At 32.5% G+C, this 21,957-nt stretch overlaps 1 protein-coding gene across 1 annotated transcript; it reads left to right on the top strand.

Annotated features, from left to right (window-relative positions):
• Positions 1-5,130: 5,130 nt before the first annotated feature.
• LOC138307642 (putative leucine-rich repeat-containing protein DDB_G0290503) lies at positions 5,131-21,646 on the top strand. The gene is made up of 19 exons (XM_069248456.1): positions 5,131-5,359; positions 6,514-6,775; positions 7,238-7,402; positions 7,642-7,809; positions 8,435-8,486; positions 8,839-8,977; positions 9,309-9,380; positions 9,941-10,010; positions 10,171-10,243; positions 11,456-11,505; positions 11,942-12,024; positions 12,289-12,448; positions 14,042-14,112; positions 14,672-14,766; positions 15,319-15,407; positions 16,089-16,157; positions 16,756-16,809; positions 17,525-17,615; positions 18,177-21,646. Exons 2-19 carry the CDS (start codon positions 6,737-6,739, stop codon positions 18,251-18,253), a joined length of 1,617 nt encoding a protein of 538 aa, XP_069104557.1. The 5' UTR covers positions 5,131-5,359; positions 6,514-6,736; the 3' UTR covers positions 18,254-21,646.
• The last annotated feature ends 311 nt before the right edge of the window (positions 21,647-21,957 follow it).

Raw genomic sequence — 21,957 nt, forward strand, 5'->3', positions numbered from 1 at the left:
AAGTCAATTTGACGTCAATTAATGTCCACCTTAACCCGAGATAGGAAATAAAGAAGATAAACGGTTTTATGATGTATCCTACTGAACTTATTAAACACGTTAGATAATTTCTAAATCCACTCGACCTTGTATTAGATTATTAAGCACCTTGTCCTGTGTATCTACGGCATAGTTCGGGGTCAGTCATCCGAAACCGATCGGTTTGGAGTGAGACGTTGTCAGCCTTGACTGTCGTTTGTAATAGATACAAATAATAGCCTAATGTCCGTTCAGTTTAAAAGAACTTTCAATTATGATTTATATGCAAATCAAAGTGGTAAATTTACACATCTCATTTTCTGTTTCTATTTTTAGAATTAACGGTCTTTTGCATCTAATCGATTTTTACTTTTAAGGTTTACGTTTTAGCTGCTAATAATCTTCCTTTTCCATTCCTTTGCTAGAATAGACGTAGAAGCGATAACGTTGTAAACGTTACTTGTTCTTCCAATCTCTATTATTTTTGCTTCCTCCAAAACAGTTGTGTTTAGAAACCAATTTCATATATCTTTATGACCTAATACTGTAAAGAGTGTACGATGGGATTCATCCTCGTTCAACGTCTCGTTAAACTTAAATATTAACTTTTTATTGTCATCATCATTTTACCTTTTGTTTATAGGACACGGTTGTGTAAGAACATGCTAAGCTGCTGTTATGTTGAAAAGTCGGAATACAATTAACAAATCCACCAACCTACAGTCCGTTCCTTACGTATTGTTGCAGTATTGATATCAAGTGTTATTTTTTTTTTCTTTTAATTAAGGGGTTGGGGTATGGTGATGACATTTCGGACACTTCAGAGACGCACGATTAAGTATATACATCTTTAAAAACAAGATAAGAATAGGCAAAATGACATAAATAAAACAAATAGGAAGTGACAAAGCGACTCGACGAATATTTTCAAATAATTTGGATTTATCAGTTTAACAGTTACCTTTCCGTGCTGAAAGTCGTTTTATGATAATTATATACTACTGTGCCACAAAGCGGTGATATATAGCAATGATCATGTTCAGGCTGTAAAACCCTAATCACTTATAGAGTCTGCACTTATTGAAGTGAAAAATAGCATTTGAATTGCCCTACAGTTGTATCGATATCATACCATTTATTATTCGTCAACCGTTTTTCTTTAACTTAATATGTATTTAACTAGGGTAATGACCAATATCGTTATTGTAAACAGTTTACTGGTAATTGGATTGAAATGGCCTCTTCACAAAATGATATATGGAATGTATAGGTATTCAAAGTTATTATCCATTTTTTACAGACAGATATCTTTTTATTCTTTTGTAACCTTTACACAGAACACTTTATTCAAACTCTATTTTATTTATTTGTCAGTGATAACCTCAATTCAATAAATTAATTGATTAAATATATATACATCAGTTTTAAAATTACTTACTTTTAATAACGTAACTGTTATTCAAACGTGACTTCCCAAGGGTTTCCGAGTAAGTTACTTAGGTAAAGTGGGAGGATTCGCGAAGTGTGCATGCTGCAATCTAAAGACTGATCAAAACATAACATGACATGAATAAGATCGGGTAAGTTTTCCAATAAACTTCTTTGGCAACATTATTTGATAAAGTATTTTACTGAATATATGTATGTACATAAATTCCATCAAGGAATGTAATCACGAGAGCTAACATTTTATTTAAGAATTCTTAAACAACACATAACATAATGTCTTTATATATATCATTTCTTTGAATAGACTGTTCAATATATTTTGTTTATCAATCTGTAACCGTATTATATTCAAAACGTCAAAAAAGAAACACAAACAATCAATATAAGACATTGTTTAAAGGTAGGTTTCGCCAAATGAAATATAAAGACTGCGAAATTGAAACTTATCCTGTACATAGATATAATCTTCAGATCATTTTCAATGCATACAGCGAACAATATGGGTGGTCAGTTGCCTAGCTTGACCAGGAAAATACTCCTCTAAAAATAGAGCGAAGTCAAGCTTTACATAGAACATGACGTGTTTTTTTCCAAAACGAGGCCGCAGCAACAAACGGAAGCGTGCAACAAAAAGTCAGATGGCAGTGACAGTTTGCCACGGCATGTTTAGTTAAAAAAACCAAGAACAAATCGAAGTACGATGGACTGTTTATATATCATATATGCTAAAACACTTCACATGTTACTTACATACGTTCGCTAGCTTAGTACACCAAATACATGTAGTTAGTCTGCGGCTGTATGGGCGCAGGCATATGTGTTGAAATTTAACTCACCACGTGCAACGCCGTTACACGAGTCCCAACAGATCCAGGCAAGTTTGGCTTCTGTTTCTTCTATTGCTACATGCCATCTCTGAATTTAATTCCCTATAAATATCCTAGGGTACTACCGATTCCATTATAATTTCCTCCACTTTGTTGCCGATTCAGATATATTTTTTTATCTCACACACTTTCGTTCAGCCATTTTGTTTACTTTTAGTGCGTAACAATGCACATGCGCGAAACTTCGACTACACAATCCTTCGCAGCTACATTTGCATACTATTTTGTCTGACGGACACCGTAATAAATCAAGGATTTCCTTCAAATTTGTATTCAAGACACATTTGTTCAATCTCAAACGTATAAAGAAATTAAATTGAGGTATATTTGATATGTTTTTTCATCTTTTCTTCCGTTTATCGGATTTTACAAAAAAAAATATTTATTTGGTTGGGCGAAACCTACCTTTAACATTAAAATGCAAGAAAACGATAATATTACTATTATCATAGGAAAAGGGAGGGGGGAGAATCCCAACAATATTTCGTATGTTTTGTATTGAATCTTACTGTCTATGCTGTTCCTATCTTACGTGTGTTTTGTTTTTCCGCTAGCACCATGTTCTCATCATTGAGGGCTATTCGAGATTCCAACTTTGGTAAGTTCATTTTGTTTATGATTATTAAATAATAATGTTATTGTCTATCCTGTTTACAAGTTCACTCACCTCGTTTCCGATTTAATACGATATAGCAAAGTGCTAATAGGATATATATCCGTGGTGTTAGAATAACGCAGACTTTATCTGACTGACGGTTTGTAAGGCGAAAAGTCAACTACATTTGATACGAAACAAAGGCTTGTAAAAACACAAAATATTCTATATATGGAGGTTAGATAACAAGATAGTAAACTTTAATTAAAATAAATTTACATTTATTGTTCGCGTTTATTGAAAAGAATTTAAAGTTGTAAACAATTAGGCATTGTTCGTTTAAATAGCTTGGCGATGGACAGTTATGTCTTTCTTCAGCCTAAATAACGGATAATATAAAAAGATAAACATCTCTTAGTAAGTTAAAGGGAGAACAGAAGAGAGATATAATAGTCAAACTGACAAATTCAACAATTCCGGATGCATAGGAATATACATGTAGAAGCTAGTTCTTACATGGCGTCATTTGTAATCGGCTTACAGTTACATTATGTATATGCGTGTGATATATGTATTTAAAACACAATCTGCGATAGCCAATAAGAGCACTTTGATATTTTTAGTATCGATAATTTTTTTATTGTCAATCCATACGTAATGAAACTTTACAATGCGTACTGATATCTATTTTTGAGTACAGTGCAATCACCTTCATAATCATAATGGTCAAACGTTAGGTATTGGTTTTTTTTACTTTGTGTTACATCAAAATCAATTGTATAAATGAATGCAATTTGAAAAATGCAATAGGACAAAATGTTCAATACAATTACTACCAGGCATTCCGGAAGCATTACCGTCTTTTTTGACTTATTACCTTGCTTTCTGATCAGTGTTACTGCGTACTTTAAAAATAAACGAGCCTATTTGTGTCTTTTTCCTCCTCTCTTAATAGTTTGGTTGGAATCACTTAAATTAGATGTTATTTTAATTCCCAATTTAACACTCTTACTTACGTAACTTAGTCATGATATTCTTCTTAAATAACATTCTTATTTTTATACATTGCAATATTAATAACACATTTATGTCAATGCTAAGTAATAATGAATGATTATACAATTAGATATATTTACACGTTACATCGTCTAATCACGTGATTAAAGAATTAAGGAACATTTGACCGGCGTGTTACATCTCAGACTATATACCCAAAGACAAGGGTTAAGGGGTGGTCAAGTAGTGGAAATCGTAATCAGTTAGGTCATATGACGCCACGCATCATTATCGTGTAATGACAGGTATATATTAACAGGTGTGTTTTATAGAGGTCAAGTAGGACGATATTTCATAAATAATATTACTTGTCAAATGGAAATGGAGCAATGGTTTTACATATAAGGTCAAAACTAAAAATATTTGACATCTAATTTATTTTTTTTTTTGCATCAGAAGGTAAAAATGTTTATTTAATTTCTGTTTTGTTATTTTTTTGTACTTATATGTCGTAAAAAGGAGCGATGTTTTAACCTTCAACATTTTCTCCATGTCAAATTTAATGAAATGTATCTTGACTTAGTCATTTAATTATATGTTATATGTATTACTACGACAAGGCGAATTCTCACAAACATGTAAATTAACTTATTAAATTTTGTAATTTTCCGTTGTGTCCTACCAACATGTAAGATAATCTAAAGATGGAATCTCTCTATGTATTGTACTAGCGTTATTATGTATCTTAATGTGATAGGATTAACTTAAATAGTGCTGTCTATCTGAAGCATACGGACAAAGAAAAGACACAACACACTCCACTTGATTACAGCCAAGCCTGTCTTTTCACCTTATTATGCTGGGTGTTTGATACTGGATCAGAAACTATCTATGTGACAGAATGTTTACTTTAATCAATAAGACAATCTTTAAAAAAAATCATATTTGATAATATGAATTAAAATATTTCTGATGTGTATTTGTTATCTATCTTTGTTTAAACAGATTTTGTTTATCATATCACTTGATAGAATTATAACAATTTAATCAAATGGAATGGTGTGTGTACCTAAACTGTTACATTTTCTATCAAGACTGTAGATATACTTATTGTATTACTATTTTTTTATTTACCGTACTCTAGTGCGCTGAAAGGCGATTAAGGGTATTATATTTGTCTCACCTAGCCCTAGTGTAAATAGTATTGATAGGGTTCGTCAACCAAGGCCCTAACCATTTAATTATATATATATACATATGAATAAAACTTAATCTCGAACTGACCATGTGTCTTTATTTAGCTCGGACAATACACTTAGGTTCAACCTTTACGTTACCTATATGAGATACAGATAAATGTACTGAAATAACATTTACTAGCTACCGGACAGCATAGGTTAACTTCAAAAGACAGGTAAGTTACCTTATACAAAACCATATCTTCTTACAATGTTGATATTCTTCGCTGGTACTGATAATATTTTTGAATTTAATTCACATTTTTTGCGTATTGTGTTTAGCGTTATTCGTGTAATGAGGTATCGGTTTATAAAACACACGTTCATTACGCCTTCTGTAACCAATCAATCCGTTTTGTGTTATAAAGGACGATATCGATTCGACATGATACATATTAAAGATATATTAAAAATCCTTTTTGATTTAAAAAAAAAATCAAAAAAAGTAATATATCATGTTTGTTATGTAAAGAATACAGACGAACCGTATGCTGTTTATGTGTAGTATATTTAAAATAGACAGTCACATTTGTTTTATAACTATTCCAATATTCCTCCGTTAAATATAAGCATTGAAAGTTAATACGGACATTTGAATCGACGAGAAGCATATACAGGAATACATTATTTAATTCTGTTTTTGTATATATTTATTATCAAAACGTTAATTTTTCAATGAATTGATGATTTGAGATTGTATCTTTGAGATAAGTGTTCGATGTACAGGTCTGTATATGAATTCGAAATCACTAGAAACAACTGTTAATAGTTTTATATCATTACACACAAAGTGGGCTAATCAACGACCTGTTGTAACAATTCTCTGATTATTTACTCACTCAAATCAAGTCAAAATGACACTACAAACAAAAGGAAATATCTTCAATTCATTCTTTCAAAAAGCGGAAGTATAAGATTTATTTACAGGTGAGCTAAATCAAGTGTGTTTAAATACACCTTATCATTAATCCATGGCGTTTTATATATTACACCGGTAGAATTCAATATCTTACCTCGTAAATATCAAGTTTTTACACACGTTTGTTGTATCGCGTCTGTGATATTAAACTTTGTCTGTAACACTGACCGGTAAAATTGATATCTATTTGTATACTCAGTTCTCTTGTTTTACGACTGTTTGGGGTTTGGTACTTTTATTTAAAGCAAGATAAAGACATTCCACACCATGAACCACATGGACATAGATTTCGAAGTAAACTGACACGATTTTTGCTTTTATTTTACAATAGATGGGTTTTAATGCGGGGTAAATGTTCCTGTTCTTTCCAGATCTTTTTACGTTTTGCAGCATAATCATTTCTAATTTTAGCTGAGCATGGTGGGAATCAACGAGGGATGGATATAAAGAATCTGGAATCTGACTTTTTAGGAGTGTTTACTTTGATATAGCTTGATACAACAGCCATGCTGGATATGATGAAGAACAGATTTGAAGTATGGTTGGATAAGTGTTTCTGCAGATGTGCATAGAATATAACTGGTTGAACTCCGCAAAAAACATACCAAAATAGTGAAAACATCAGGAATTCAGAATGGATGGCGAAATTCAGGACATCATTACTGGTAAAAATGTAAGTACAACTATGTACTAAGGATTTATACGTCCTTATAAATCCGTTCTATAAATGTATATGTCAACGACATTAAGCATTGTATTCGATCATTCTTTGTATCAAACGTTATACCAAACACTGGTGGAGCTGATTGAGCCTCACTTGGAGCAGTTTTCTAGGTCCATGTATCTGTCGCACTCCTTTGTCATAAAAATTGTCTAGGCTGTAAATTAGAACAAAACAGTGACTTTGGGGACAACAATGATTTAACTCTCTATACGATAATTTTGTGATATCACGTCCTTTGTATTAATATGCGTGTTTAATATATTATGGCGGTACGTTTATGGCCAATTACATTGTTTATTTCAGGTCTTTCAATTAACACTATGAAACACTGTGAACATTGAGCTTCAAGCACTACTACATGTAAATTAATTGTAATATATTTGTGATTAAATCTTTTATCAAAATTTTCAGAGACAAGATCGAACCGCCAGATTGGTATTTAACAGGGAAAACCTAAAGAATCTGCGTAAAGCCATCAATGATCTATTTGATATATTTCATGATGTTCTGGAAAGGGATTTCGAATTCGGAGCGTTTTTCAAGGTCGAGGACATCATGAAAAGGCTTGAAGATGTGGTAGGTACCCTGTACTGGTACCAAAGTCATGTGTTTGGTATCAGAGGAATGCCTTGAATTTCTACATCATCATCATAATGAAATCGGGAAAGTTAATTTGATGTGATGACGAGATGCGTTGAATACATTCTATGTAATTTTAGGAAAGGTTTTCATAAAAGACTCATTTAATTTTTGTTGCAAAATGAAGTCATGTAATTGAGTGTTAATATATCATTATTGTTTTATTGCTGTTAAAGGATTCAGAGCATTGGCGATCGATACGGATGACTTACCTTGATGAGGAGCGTCATGGTTACTGTAACGGTAACTTTAGTGACGATGAACTTAAATGTCCCGCCAAAATAATGCTTGACATGTTACAATGCTTGAAGTTTTTACGGGATGGCGTCTACGATAAAATAGATGTGAGTATATCAGCTAAGACAATTATCCATACGAACCTTTACTTCAAATGATATAGCCACTCGTCATCCATCTGAGTCAAGACTTCGAAACCCATGTAGGTAAGTTGTCACTGCACTAATCGCAGTTCGCCGGTTTTGGTAGGCGAGTATCCAGCTTTTGTTATTCTCCTAAATCCCTAAATGATGTTGGCTGTAAATATGGCTTTGTCGACACCTGACGTTGTTTTCAATCATCAATGTGTTGTACAAGCAAGCTAACTCTCAATTTTGATATGTATCTTTGATGTTCGTCTATCGCCGCCCCCATTCAGATTTCGAAATGGTGCCGTGACCTGGATTTGTATTGCGGATTTTAACGATGATGCATGAACATTGCTCAGACCCGAACATTTATTTTGGTTATAGTTTGTTCTTTTTCATTTTGAGGATTATTGGATGTCACTGTCGGTTTACATAACATTTACAAACATATTGCATAGGCATGCAAACATCTCACACATATTTTAATGTCATGAAATAAACTTTTTATACATGTAAGATGTTAATGGCTAAGAGATACTTTAACGTTTTCTTAATACTGAATACACAGTGTACATAAAATTCTTAAACTGTTGTTTTATTTCAGCAAAAGCATTACGAGATTTTAGAAATTGAGAGAAAGACGTCAGAATTCCGACGTGAGTATAATATTTTTAATATATTTAAAAAAATGCATTTTCTTCAAACGGAATTTCTAACGAAAGTACAGATCATTGATTCATCAAAACTATTAAAATACGCTTGAACTTATATATACAACGTTGTGAATAAACATAAGATTTGTTGCAAATTCTTAGAAATATTCCATTGAACACATTGTCCTCTCTTTAGGTTTAATGTATTTCTAAATTTTTCTATTCATTATGGCATTTTTTTTTTGCAACAAAATATGATACATGTATTCCAAGATAAGAAAAAAACTATTTTGAGCGTCCAAGTGGAACGTAATATTGTATAATATTTAAATCTTGTGATTGATTATAATTATAGATCAAACAGATTGTATACAGGGACAATTAATGGAAGAAAAGTTACGAATGGCACAGAAGGTTATAGACGCTGCAAAACAAGAGGGAAAACTTCGGTACCTCGAGAAAGCTTTACAGGAAAAAACGGACAGACTCCAGGAGTAGGTTTCAACTTTGTACAAATCAGGATGATCCGATATTATAGGATAAATATACAAAATATAAATATAAAATTAACGACATAAAAAGTAGACTTTCTTCGTTTATTATGATAACAGTTATGGAACCGTCTTTTTTTCTTCTTCTTTTTTCTAAGTTTTCTAAGTGATATACCTTGTTCAAATATCATCTGTGTCAACGAGTCAATACCTTCATGACTTTGCTGTTAAAGGTTATATAAGTTGATACGATTCTAAGAATAGAACAATTTCAAGCAAAATTTTAATCAGAATCTTTAATGTTTCTATTTTTCAAACTGTCTTTAATTACAAGATTACAGCGAACGAGCGCTGCAAATCTTTGGGACAAAGAAAAGGAACGAATACTTAAAGACTCGAATAAAAGGTAGGTCCTATTTAAACAAGTTTGTTTGTTTGCAATTTAAAGGGTGGTCATTGAATTTATCTGGATTATATACACTATAAACTAACTTATTCTCGCGGGCGATTTGAATTTGCGAAAATAAAGCGCTTCGAAAAAGATTTCAACAACAAATACAGTAGATTTACCTGTAAACGCGAAATTAAATCGCCATGAAAATGGAGTTGGGCATGAAAACGCGAAATTTAGATATCGCGAACTTAAATCACCATGGAAATGACGATTTTTTTACAGTATGCAGTAAATCGATTTGTCTACAGAGCAGGTCCTCATAGTTTGTCCTTTGGCAGAGTCATACAATATTTGATGCATATTACCAATTCGAGTCGGGTTCTATTTTAGTGCTTAATACAATACGCTTTGTTAACAAAAATAGTCGTCACTAGTGGATTATTCAGTCCCTGAGTTTATAAACTGTTTTTCATGTTCAATTAACAAAAATTGAGACACGGTTCAAACATGCACGTGAAATTAATGCACATCTGACTTATTAAAAATAATTTTGGGTTTTTGTTCTTTTATAGAATTGCAGAACTAGAACAAGAATTGGCAAGTGTACGAAACAGTCAAAATAATATGAACAAAAGAATGACGGTAAGATATAATTTTATACCATTAACCCACATACACATTATATGATGTCATTTTTTTACCCACATACACATAAGATGGTTTTTTTCATAAAATTCGTTAGTTATGAAATAAGATGTTGACACCTGGTACTTGATGTTTTGTAAAATGTTTATCGTTACAGAAAATAGACGATCAATATAAAGCTCTTAAGCTACGACAGGAAAAGACAACTGGCAGCTTGGGCAGTGATTCGGGTATTGTATCACTTTCATTTGGATATTTGTAATGTGAATCCTATAGGTTTCAGATATTAGATGTAGATTTTTGTAGATCCGGCCTTCGGCTGCCACTTGCCGAAGGGCACATTGCGTTCCATTGTGCTGTATAGTTTAATATTTGTCTACTTTGTTCCCGCATTACTGTTCGTATCCTATTATGTAATCGTGTTCGTTTTTTCGTCTTTAAAGGGGCAGATCGCCTCGAAATTTAACAATTTTGTGCAACGGGGAATTACTTCCAGTCCGATTGAATACACACAATGTGAAACATTTATAAGGAAACGGATTAAACGAATTTTGATTTTGGTAATTTGCTAACACAATTTTGGATATAACTTCCTTGTCCCAAATTAGATGTGTAATACACACAATGTGAAACATTTATAAGTTTTTTTAACGGATATAAACGAAGTTGTTTTGATTTTGGTAATTTGCTAACATTCAATGTTTTGGATGATAATTAATGCTAATTGAAGTTGATTGATAATGCGACGTGGCTTACTTTTATAAATTGTAATGTTTTGTTTGCACAGATGGTGATGAAGTTGATTGATAATGCGACGTGGCTTACTTTTGTAATTAAATTGTATTGTAATGTTTCGTTTGCACAGATGGTGATGAAGTTGATTGATAATGCGACGTGGCTTACTTTTGTTAATGTTCGTTTGCACAGATGGTGATGAAGTTGATTGATAATGCGACGTGGCTTACTTTTTAAATTGTAATGTTTCGTTTGCACAGATGGTGATGAAGTTGATTGATAATGCGACGTGGCTTACTTTTGTAAATTGTAATGTTTCTGTTTGCACAGATGGTGATGAAGTTGATTGATAATGGGTGACACTTTTGTATGACGTTTGGCTTACTTTTGTAAATTGTAATTGTTTCGTTTTGATGAAGTGATGATAATGCGACGTGGCTTACTTTTGTATTGTAATGTTCGTTTGCACAGATGTGTAATTGTTCGTTTGCTTATTGTATGGTTTGATGAAGTTGATTGATAATGCGACGTGGCTTACTTTTATAAATTGTAATGTTTCGTTTGCACAGATGGTGATGAAGTTGATTGATAATGCGACGTGGCTTACTTTTGTAAATTGTAATGTTTCGTTTGCACAGATGGTGATGAAGTTGATTGATAATGCGACGTGGCTTACTTTTGTAAATTGTAATGTTTTGTTTGCACAGATGGTGATGAAGTTAACTCATTAAAGAGAGAAGGATATATCAAAGAAAAGGTAACACTTTAAATAATTTGATGTTAATATTAAATTAATTGATGAAAACACTGTTAATTAATCGTACTGGAAATGTTATGCACTACTATATTGAAAAAAAATCGTATTGTTTAATTAACAATTTGATAGACATATTTTCTAATTATTGCTGTTATTATACCCAGGCTTAAAATTCGCAATAAAGTAAACTTTTGATATTTTATTTGTATATCTTCTAATATCGTAAGTGCAGTTTGTAATGAACTGTTTTCTCTTCAAAAGGGTACTATGTTGTGGGTATTTAAGGAACTTCTTTTTTTCTATCACTGATTGAGTGAAATGGAGGAAGGTACCTCCGATAGTTCAGAATGTAGTTTGTTCTAATATATGTGAGCTGATAATGCGAGAAAGATTGAGCTTCCAAATAAAAGCTGTATTTGCACCAAACGTTTTTCAGGATATAGCCCATCTGGAGGGCGAACTTTACAATCAACAAAAACTATTTGTTGGTGTTCTCGGTGGACTCAGAACTGATATCAAGTAAGTTTATTTCTTATTTCTTATTCAAAAGAAATGATGTTATAGTGCTATTCGTGGATGCTAAATGTTTTTTTTATTGTTTTGTTTTTGTTTGTTTTTGTTTTTTTTTTACTATCATGAATTTCAAAACCCAATGTTCATATAGCATGCTATAAAATTGCCAGGTAAAGCAATTAGTGTGTAATAAATTGTAAATTAGTTTTCCTTGAGTCAATATTGAGTACAGCAAACTTGATGCATGTAATATACTTAATCTACACGAAGTAAACTGAGTGAGCAGTTTTACGACCATGAGACCCATTCGAGAGATCCCGCCTTTGTGAAGCTGAGTCGGACGATGGACAAATTATATGACGCAACATCTCAGGCCACGCTGGACTCGGCCAAAATGATGCTACCTCCCCACTACACCTACTATGACACAGTATGTACATTATCTTTCTTTCACAGCTGCTACATTTCGCGATTTTTATTTTAAAACAAATCAACGAAGATAAGCATTTGCGAATGTTAAAATTGAATGAAAAAAATCATATAAGAAATCATATCGATATGCTAGTAAGTGTTGTGCGGCTGTAATATACATTTGAACATTTTGAACGCGAAATTCGCGAAATTAAATCATCGAAATAAAATTTGATTTACAATATCCATTCATGCTTCTTATAAGAAGTTCATCTTTAAACTAAAGACGTGTTAGCATGTTTTCACCTGTCCCTAACACAGTTAGTGAACAGTTATTTAAATTTAACATCCACTTTAAAATATTTCTAGCAACATCCAACTTAAAACAGATTCGTAAAAAGTAAAATGGTTGTCATCCAGTCTTGTTGATTTCGAATTCATTCCAGTTAAGTTTATGTTTATTTCACATGTTAAATGAGTGCTTTAGTTTCCTTCAGAAGGAAGTTTGTTTACAAGTCAATGTTGACAGAGTCGTTTCCATTTGTATTGTATGCCATGAGTGAAATATGACATTTTGTATGATTTCGTATTACCTTGTAATGTATATACAATGTATATCATAATGGTAATGGTCAATATCAAACGATTATCATAGTATCATAATTCAACATTGCATGTAACGAACATTTTCATTGGCTAAAATATTTTTTTCTCATATATATATATATTATATGTATTTTTATTCAATCATATGTAATATTACAACATGTGATATATCAATACATGTCCAAATACAAATTCAGCTATTTGCATAAAATATTACTATAATGTTTACTTTATCAGCCCATAGTGGAAAAAATGACGTCAACTTTTGTAACCTCGTTTCTGATTGGGCGAGAAAACGGCGTAATGATATAATAGAGAAAAGAGTGCCAAAATGAATTTTGAATATTGATTTTCTAATCTTTAGATTTAATTTCAATTTATGTTTATGTTATGGAGATATAACACATAAATTTGAGTGTATTCTCATTATATACCGCTTCGCGGCGTATTTAGAGGACACTCGGATTCTTGTGTTATATCTTATTCCATAAAAAAATCTATGAAACTTAATCCTTAATTAATGTTTAACATATCATCCTTACTGAGATCTATATTTTTTCATCATTAGGAATTGACAAGTTAATAAGTTAAAACTTGCGTGTCAGAAAGACAGCATATTCTACACAGTTCATATCTTACAGAGAAATAATCATATGATTGCTTTGAAATAGCATTTTGTATATTTATAAGCCGCACAAATGATTCAATAAAAAGAAAAGAAATATTTATCTGTGAATCCAATAATTGTTCTTTTATCCTGCTTCTCCTGTGGTGAATGCGCTATGAAAACACTACTAAACAAGTGAAATTTCAATATTTTGTCGTTAAATTACATAATGAGAGAACAAAATAATCATACATGAATCTGTTATATATCTCATCCCTCGTGAAAGATTTTGGTTGCCAATGCTCGGCAAGCCTCGTGCTCAGTCAAAATCTGTCGGTCTTATTGAGACCACTGTACAAACAAAACTCATTAAATGAATGCAATTTCATTTTGCTTCAGGACCTAAAATTGAGACGTATTCGACGATTATCGAAAGTTCCCAGCGTGCCACAAATTGTAACACAGGTTCCGTAAGTACCATAGAGAGAATATTTGTAGTGGTACAAATTCGAAGGCATGTCACAAAATGTGAAACACGTGTTTGTTAAACTGTTTAAATTGATAACTATGGAGATAAATGTAGTATTGAAATGCTACTACTATTTTCCAAACTAGTATTTAAACTGGCAAACTGGCTTTGTTCAAATAATGCATATTTACGATTTTTATCTGGCTATTTTCCGACCAAGACCATGTTTCAAAGCTGTTAATATAAAACTTAAATTGCATTATCAGCTTTAAATACGCTGTAACTGGGTTTGGTTTCATTTTGGACGACGTCGACGTCGTTGGTATCATTCAGTAAGATAACACTATAAAGTTGATGTGTTTTCGCTATCGAAATGAGACACCGCTGAAGATAAAACGACTTACCAAAATACATAAAATCCATAAAGTGCAGACCAATTATGTGACAAATATGATCATGAAACGTTATAAACCATGGATTAATGGTTACAATACTGTTTTATGTATGGAAGACAATATCGACTTTTTTTGTCTTTCTCTTATTAAGTTGTTTCCTTTCAGACCAAAACCGTGCTTCATAAGGGAGTACACTCCTCCATCACAACTTAACGGTAGCTTAGCCAAACGGAGGAATGAGATGATGATGCCTCCAGTCTGTAAGTTAATACTGTAAAACAGCTGATTTTCGCGAGCGGTAAACTTTCGCGAATTTCACGAGCAATAAGAAATCGTGAAAATTAATCTCCGCGAAAATGTTTCAAACCTAGCGAGTAGCAACTATACGCAATCTCCCCCAGGGTGCATTGCGGTCCCCTCAATGCGAATGTGGGGACCGCAATGAACACTGGGAGGGATTGCAACTAAACGATCAAATCTCAAAATCAATTCACCGTGAAAAAATCATTTGATGTGAAAAATCGAAGTTATGTTGCCGCCATAATAATTTGGTTTACAGTACCGGCAAACACAAGCTTGAAATGTAGGATAGTAGATAATAACTTGCTGGAGGTTAGTCAAAGTGTATAGTGTATAGCAGGCAAAATATTGATCATAGGATGGAATTTATTATTTCAAAATACAACGTAGAGTGAAGAATGTCTGTACTTTTTAGTATAAAGAATACTTTTAAGAACAGACTTACATGTACGAACCTCATTTGGTGTAGTTTTCAAAATTGAATAAATCACTATTGTTTTCGTTTTTTAAAGCGGAGAATCCCGTTATTGTTGACCCGAGCACGGACAAACTTAATGGCACAGTTTACCTTCGACATTTCGCTCATATGTCACAGAAATTTGTAAGTATGTTTGGTAACGATGTTTTTCATGCCTTATTTTTTTAAACATATTAATAAGATTCGTAGAACACGTTCTCAAAACTAAAACATACATATTAGATCTGCATTGCAAGCACTAAATAGTTAGTACTTTACACTCAGTAATCAGTTCCCTTCAGAAATTGGTTTAGACGTTCAGTGTATATATTTAGTATGTTTGGCTCAAGTCATTATAATTTAGATTAACATTTGATTAAAAAGCTCCAAACTTTAGATTTCTGATTTTGTCACCAGATTATCTTGCGTTACTCGGTACATAAACAAATATTCCCTTTTTATTATTCTTTTCATAATTTTACATGATATTCCACCTCTCATCTGAGTATCTCTGGTATGATGTGTGAGAAGGGAGAAACACCCTTTACACTACAGAATACATTGATAACGCCCTTCTCATCTGAAAATCTCAGATATGAATGATGAGAAGGGGGATACCCCTGAACACTACAGACACATATACCACTTTCATCGAGGCCGTGCAGAAGCCCGAAGGCTGGGGGTGGTGAAGTAAAATAGCACTATGTCAACCTTTAGGTGCATGATACTACGAACATAAACACTAATTATACCCAACCAATCATATTGACTCATAAATTCATTTTTCGTGTCTGTCTGATTTTGTTATACGACATCATGTTTTAGCTGTTGGATCACTGGGCTAAATTCAAAGAGTTCGACAATAACGGCGACCGAATGTTGGATATGCAGGAGGTAGGTTGGATGTTTTTAGTCGCTTTATTTATGTGCTTATTACAGAATGTATTATATAGTGTTTTAAGTGTCAACTGTACTAAATAGCGCAAAGTTTCTTAATAAATATACTGTATGAAAAAATGTCCCAAATTATTATAAAGAAGATGTGATCTAATGATGTTATATCCACACTTCTTCCTCTCTCTTTATCTATCTATCTATCTCTTTCTCTCTTTATCTATCTATCTATCTCTTTCTTCTCTCCTATCTGTTCCTCTTTAGAAAATCATCATGATATTATACTTAAAATATAAAGTCATCTTATGATGTATATGTTACATGTGTTGTAAATATTTATGGTGAGGGCGTTTGTAAGTTAGAATTAACTTTTATCTGATCTTGTTACAATTATGGCAATGAAATATGTTTAAACAAATACAGCGACCCACAACCATGCCCTAACGCTTATTAAAGTTATATAAGGGGTAGCAGTGAAAATATTGATATTACAAAATATAGAATCTTAGACTTTTGTTCAGTTTCGAATAAGTTCAGCTTCCCTCAAAGTATTTTGATTATTTGTTTATTTTTATTTTTTTGTACTTTTTTCGCGCAGGTTACAAAGATTTTGACGTCACTTGGTTGTTCATTTACTTCATTTCAAGTAGAAGTAAGTGGTCTGTTTCTAAATGTAAATATTAGTCATATCAGAGGTTTAGATGTACTGTTACCCAATAATTTTCGCGGCAATTTAATTTCGCGTTTTTATTCCGAGTGGCTTATTCACGGCGATTGAATTTCGCGATCTAGGCTCTTATGACACTAATCATCCTCTACACTCCAGAGTTACTATCACTGACGTTATATCCAACCTTGGACTATCTCATAGTAAAACTGGAGCCAATAAAACAGAAAAGGTAATTAAGTCCTTTGATGTACATCAAAAGAGCCTTATGGTACCTAATATTACACTGTGGTTAACGTTGGCTGTGTGGCTTTGAAGTTGGGCGTCGTTCTCTCTGTAGTATTCAAAGGAAGTCTTTGCATGCCTGGGATTGGTCACATTTTTTCTCTAGAACTGCCTTCAGATGAACTATAAGATAGTCTAGGGATTGATACAACATTAGTTATAGTAACCCCTGGAGTATCGAGGATGGACACTACCTTACTTGTATTTTATACGCTTTCGCAGCGATTTATTTCGCGATTTGCTACACTACCCGGAAAATAATCGCACGCTATAAAACGTTGGTTTACAGTATTGCAAATAAAAAGTACAAAATGTTACATCTGTCACAGAAATCAATACAAATAGACAATCATACACTGTCAATGGTTCTAACGCAATCCCTTATGTAGTAACATTAATGACATTTTACAAACAGGAAGCGATGAAGGAAGTAGATGTTGACAATTCAAACACACTCGACTTTTATGAATACATGTTAGTGGTGGAGAAGGTCGTCCGCCGATCAGGTAGGCATCACATGTCAATCACATGACAGTCATGTAATGTCCATGTGTTATTTAAAAATAAAAAGTATTTATAACGCTGGAATGAATGAAAAAATGATCTTGCATTGTCAGCTTTTTATATGGTTCACTGTCATTTAAAAGAATATAATTATTCACGGGAGAAATGTTGATAATTGATTTACTTAATCTGTGTATAGCATGTACATGTATAAGCAAAGACATAAGATATCAAAGAAACACTATTTAACAAAGCATGACAATTTATTGTCTCGTGGACTATCCGGGCCTCGAACTCACGATCTACAGCACCCAATCGCCTAGCCAGACATACCTGCGCCTTCTACCACTGCGCCACATAAAGACATATAATAGATCTATATTTCTGATACTAGAACTTTATCATTCTGAGACTGTTTATATTGGTGTAATGTCAAATACATAATATCAGCAAAGATATTAATTCATAATAATAATTCTAAAAAATGCAATAACAAGCATTCATTTTGCACGAAAAGAAAACTAGGGATTCTTACTATTTTTATTTAATCTGTCTCATTTCAGGAAAAGCCAATTTATTCACCAAAGGTTTATCCAAACAGAACAATACAGAAGTATCGAAAGCGTGTGTGATACAATAGTAGTATAAATATCAACTTAATGTTGGTGGTAACCATGGTTACGTGAGTCAGGTATAGCATCTAACTTTCGTCAACTTCAGGATCATAGCTGACAACTTGATTACAAAATCTAGTATTTCTATATAACGCTAAAGGAACTGCAACATCAACTAACTCAACTGTATTCAAAATGACACTGTCGCTTTAGTACAAGAAATAAGCGAATATTTCTTTGTTTACCTTGGAACAATGAAGTATGTGATATTCTAGTTGTGGAATATCTTTTATTTATGTGTTCGTATCAGTTGTACCAGTACGAATATGTTGTTTCTCAAACGGAACGTGCCGTACCAGCCTATCTAGCCGGAGCAAGTACAATGTAGTTAGCTTCGTGAAGCGCACCATTTGGATCCAAGATGGCAGTTCCTGTTTTACATTCATCATCGAAATTTCGTTTTGTTGAAAACGAGACAGAATATATAAAAATCGCTGGAATTTGATTAATCAATCAAGCATTTCAGGTGACTACTTTTCATTGTGCATTTTCTGTTAAATTGCATTTGTGAAAGGTACAATTGTTTACTAAGTGTTTTCTCGAAACAAAAAGTGCCGACTTCGGACAAAAATATTTTGACTGAAGTCTGTTATTGGAGTCTGTTCAAGTTACAGCATCATAATGATCTCTTATATCAACGTCTATGTAAGGCATTCATAATTTATGTTCATAAAATGATTACATTGATGTACTTCCAATATCATAACATTTTATCAAACATACATTTTTATCAAGTAGAATCATTCTTATAATTAATGAAAATGCCCAATTGAATTAATTATGGCGTTCGAAACCTGAAAGTTATATGTGCCGTATTTTTCAAACTCACGAATCAAGATGACCTTTTAAGGATGTGCTCCTCTGAAAAGTCAAAATGTTCTTGTATTGAACTTTTTTTCTCATATAGCTTTTTTGGAAATAGGAGTTCATGCCATAAAAGAAAATGTAAGAAAAAAACATATGTCCGTGTGCTCGTTTTTGACCTATTGTCACTCAAAGATACCTAGTTGACAAAATATTGGATTTTATGGGGATTTTGCCGTTTTGACCATATACACAAGAGATTAAAGCCATAATTTCCTAGTGAGGTGTTTGATATGTATGGATGTTTGTAGAATTTATTTTTCAGTAGTCTTTTTTTGTAGATATACCAGTTTTGATTAATACGACTAATATTTTTTTTTTCTGAATAACAATATATGCTACACCTACCCCTTAATAATTTTGATTTACAAAATGCACAATTTTCAGTAATTTTTGCCAAATTTAACCCTTTATAGAAAAAGTTCTGGTATTAAACTTTTGCTAATATTTTCCATATCAACAGGAAAAGGGAGGTTCTTTCTAAATCAGGCAGAAAAATGGGGGTCCGTGCGCTAACTTTTTTTGCCCCATTTGAATACAGTATTTGTTATTTTTCAATATTTAAGAGTAAAAAATAAAAGTGGTCAAATTACCATTAAATGTAAAAATGTAAAAATAAAGTGACAAAAGTGTATCATTTCACACATTAATGCTCAATATTTTAATTACCACGAACCCAGTAAAGATTCAAAGCAAAGATTAGCTCGATACAGCTGAAAATACTGGTGCAGTGATGATTTAAGTAAAAACAATTTCAGTAAAAAAAAAAAAAAAGTGAAAACTGTGGCTCTACTCAAAGCGAAAAAGACACAATTTCAAAATGGCCGCCAAATGGGCAATTTCTTAAAATCCCCGTATAAAAAAAATCTACAAAACTCGATATGTTATTTTTTGACAAAATTTGCAACTGGCAACTTGATAAGATATTGATAGATTTTATTTGAAAATCTCATAACTTCTTTGATCTATGTCGAAACGAGACTTGAACGGGACTGAAACCTCAGAGGAATACATCCTTAATATATTATTCATTACTTAAATATACCAATATTTTGAGAATTAGAGTACTTTCAATGCATAGATTTTATTTAATAAGTATAAATAACAGCTGAAAATGATTTTTGGCATTACTGCCTAAATTATTATATTTGCATCGGTAGTGGAGAGAAATGGTTATATACGGTTAGGCAAATTGTCGTCTACAATTTTATTACACATTTTATAGTTTTATTACTTATTGTAAAGTAGTTTATACAGGTATGTTTCTATCTTAACATACATAAGGCATAAAAATCAACAATTTTACAGTACACAAGTTCTTTGTTGTAGCAAACGTATATAAGGCATCTGAAACCAGTTGAAAGAAGCTGATTCATCAAACCTGATGGTTTTTAATAGCTAAATGAAGAAAAATTGGCATGTCAAATTTTTTGCCCAGTTACGGCACATATAACTTTAAAATCAGAACTGCATCAGAATAGCCTTTATTTATAACAAAGATATAATTTGCATGTTCTTTCAAGTTATTTCGCGTATAGCACTTTTCCTGCACTTTTTTAAGGTTGGTTCGTTCCAATTTCATGTGACATTTTTATCAGATGAAGAATTGAAGAATCTTCAGAAGTATACCTGGTCATATTCTATATACATTTTTGTATATAAATATGTCAATTATTTTGGGTGCGTATGTGCATTCTATACCGCCAAATAACCATTCTAACGGACCTGTCCCTAAAATTGCATATTCAACCATCCGAACTTGAGGCCAAGTGTTTCCCTTTCTGATCTATCAGAGTACCTCCCTTCGTTAGGTGAAACGTATATAGCAATACCTGTTGTCTAATCCCTTTGACATTTGTGAAGGATTTTAAAAAAGGGAAGCAACTCTCTTAGATGAGAATGAGTGTCACCAGTAATCAAATTCCTTTCCTGTTATAAAATACATGCCCACAAAAAACGGACGAATTAAATTATATCTTTTGTATAAGCATTTTCGTGAATATTACTACAATATATAAAAATATGTATTATTTCGAGGATATGGATTGGTATAAAAACAGTTTCCTTCTATTTTTGAAAGATTTGTAATATATTCGTTATGCATGTAACAGTTTAGAATTATAAATTATGTAGTCCATTAAAATGAGGAAATGTACTGTATCTGTCCATCTATCTATATTCCGGGAGGAAGTATTTCTTTCACTCCCTTCTAGTTCCGTTTTTGACTATTATTCGTGTTATGTATTGGACGATAATACTCGGGGTCTAGTTCCTGTTCTGTTCACAAATAAAACTAATCGAAATGAAACAAGAATAACTGATGGATGAAAATTACTTGATCATACAGGGGAAGTAGCTATATAGGCTTGTCATTTGATTAAAGTTTGTCCTATCAATATACATGTGTGCATATTACATTTTCGTTGCAGTTCAATTAACTCATTGTTACATGTGTATTTTTACGTGATGAAAAATGCAATAAACTTAATTACATACTGAAGCTTTTGTTATCTTTGAAATACGTCTACATATACATATGTATATCACTTGAATTAAACACGTATTAATGTAGATATATAAGGTGGTCTATTTCAAATGTATGCGTCGACTCGTGATGACTGTATGTGTTTTTGTTTGGGGAATATCCGTTATGAGTCTTTTTGCGATAGCGTGCATACTGCCAAACACATCGAGAAACACAGCCAATCAACATATGGTTACACTACACCTATTAGCTATATACTGTGTATAGTGTATCATTCGATCGATAAATAGCGTAGTACACAAGGCTCCGATTTCTCTCTCT

This window comes from Argopecten irradians, chromosome 14 (genome assembly GCF_041381155.1).
Source record: "Argopecten irradians isolate NY chromosome 14, Ai_NY, whole genome shotgun sequence".
In the NCBI taxonomy this organism is placed as follows: domain Eukaryota; kingdom Metazoa; phylum Mollusca; class Bivalvia; order Pectinida; family Pectinidae; genus Argopecten; species Argopecten irradians.

Coding starts and splice junctions, on each gene's coding strand:
- LOC138307642 (XM_069248456.1), top strand. CDS start 6,737: ATGGATGGCGAAATTCAGGACATCATTACTGGTAAAAAT. Junction 8,487..8,838: donor AAAGACGTCAGAATTCCGAC/GTGAGTATAATA, acceptor TTATAATTATAG/ATCAAACAGATTGTATACAG. Junction 16,158..16,755: donor GAATGTTGGATATGCAGGAG/GTAGGTTGGATG, acceptor TTTTTCGCGCAG/GTTACAAAGATTTTGACGTC.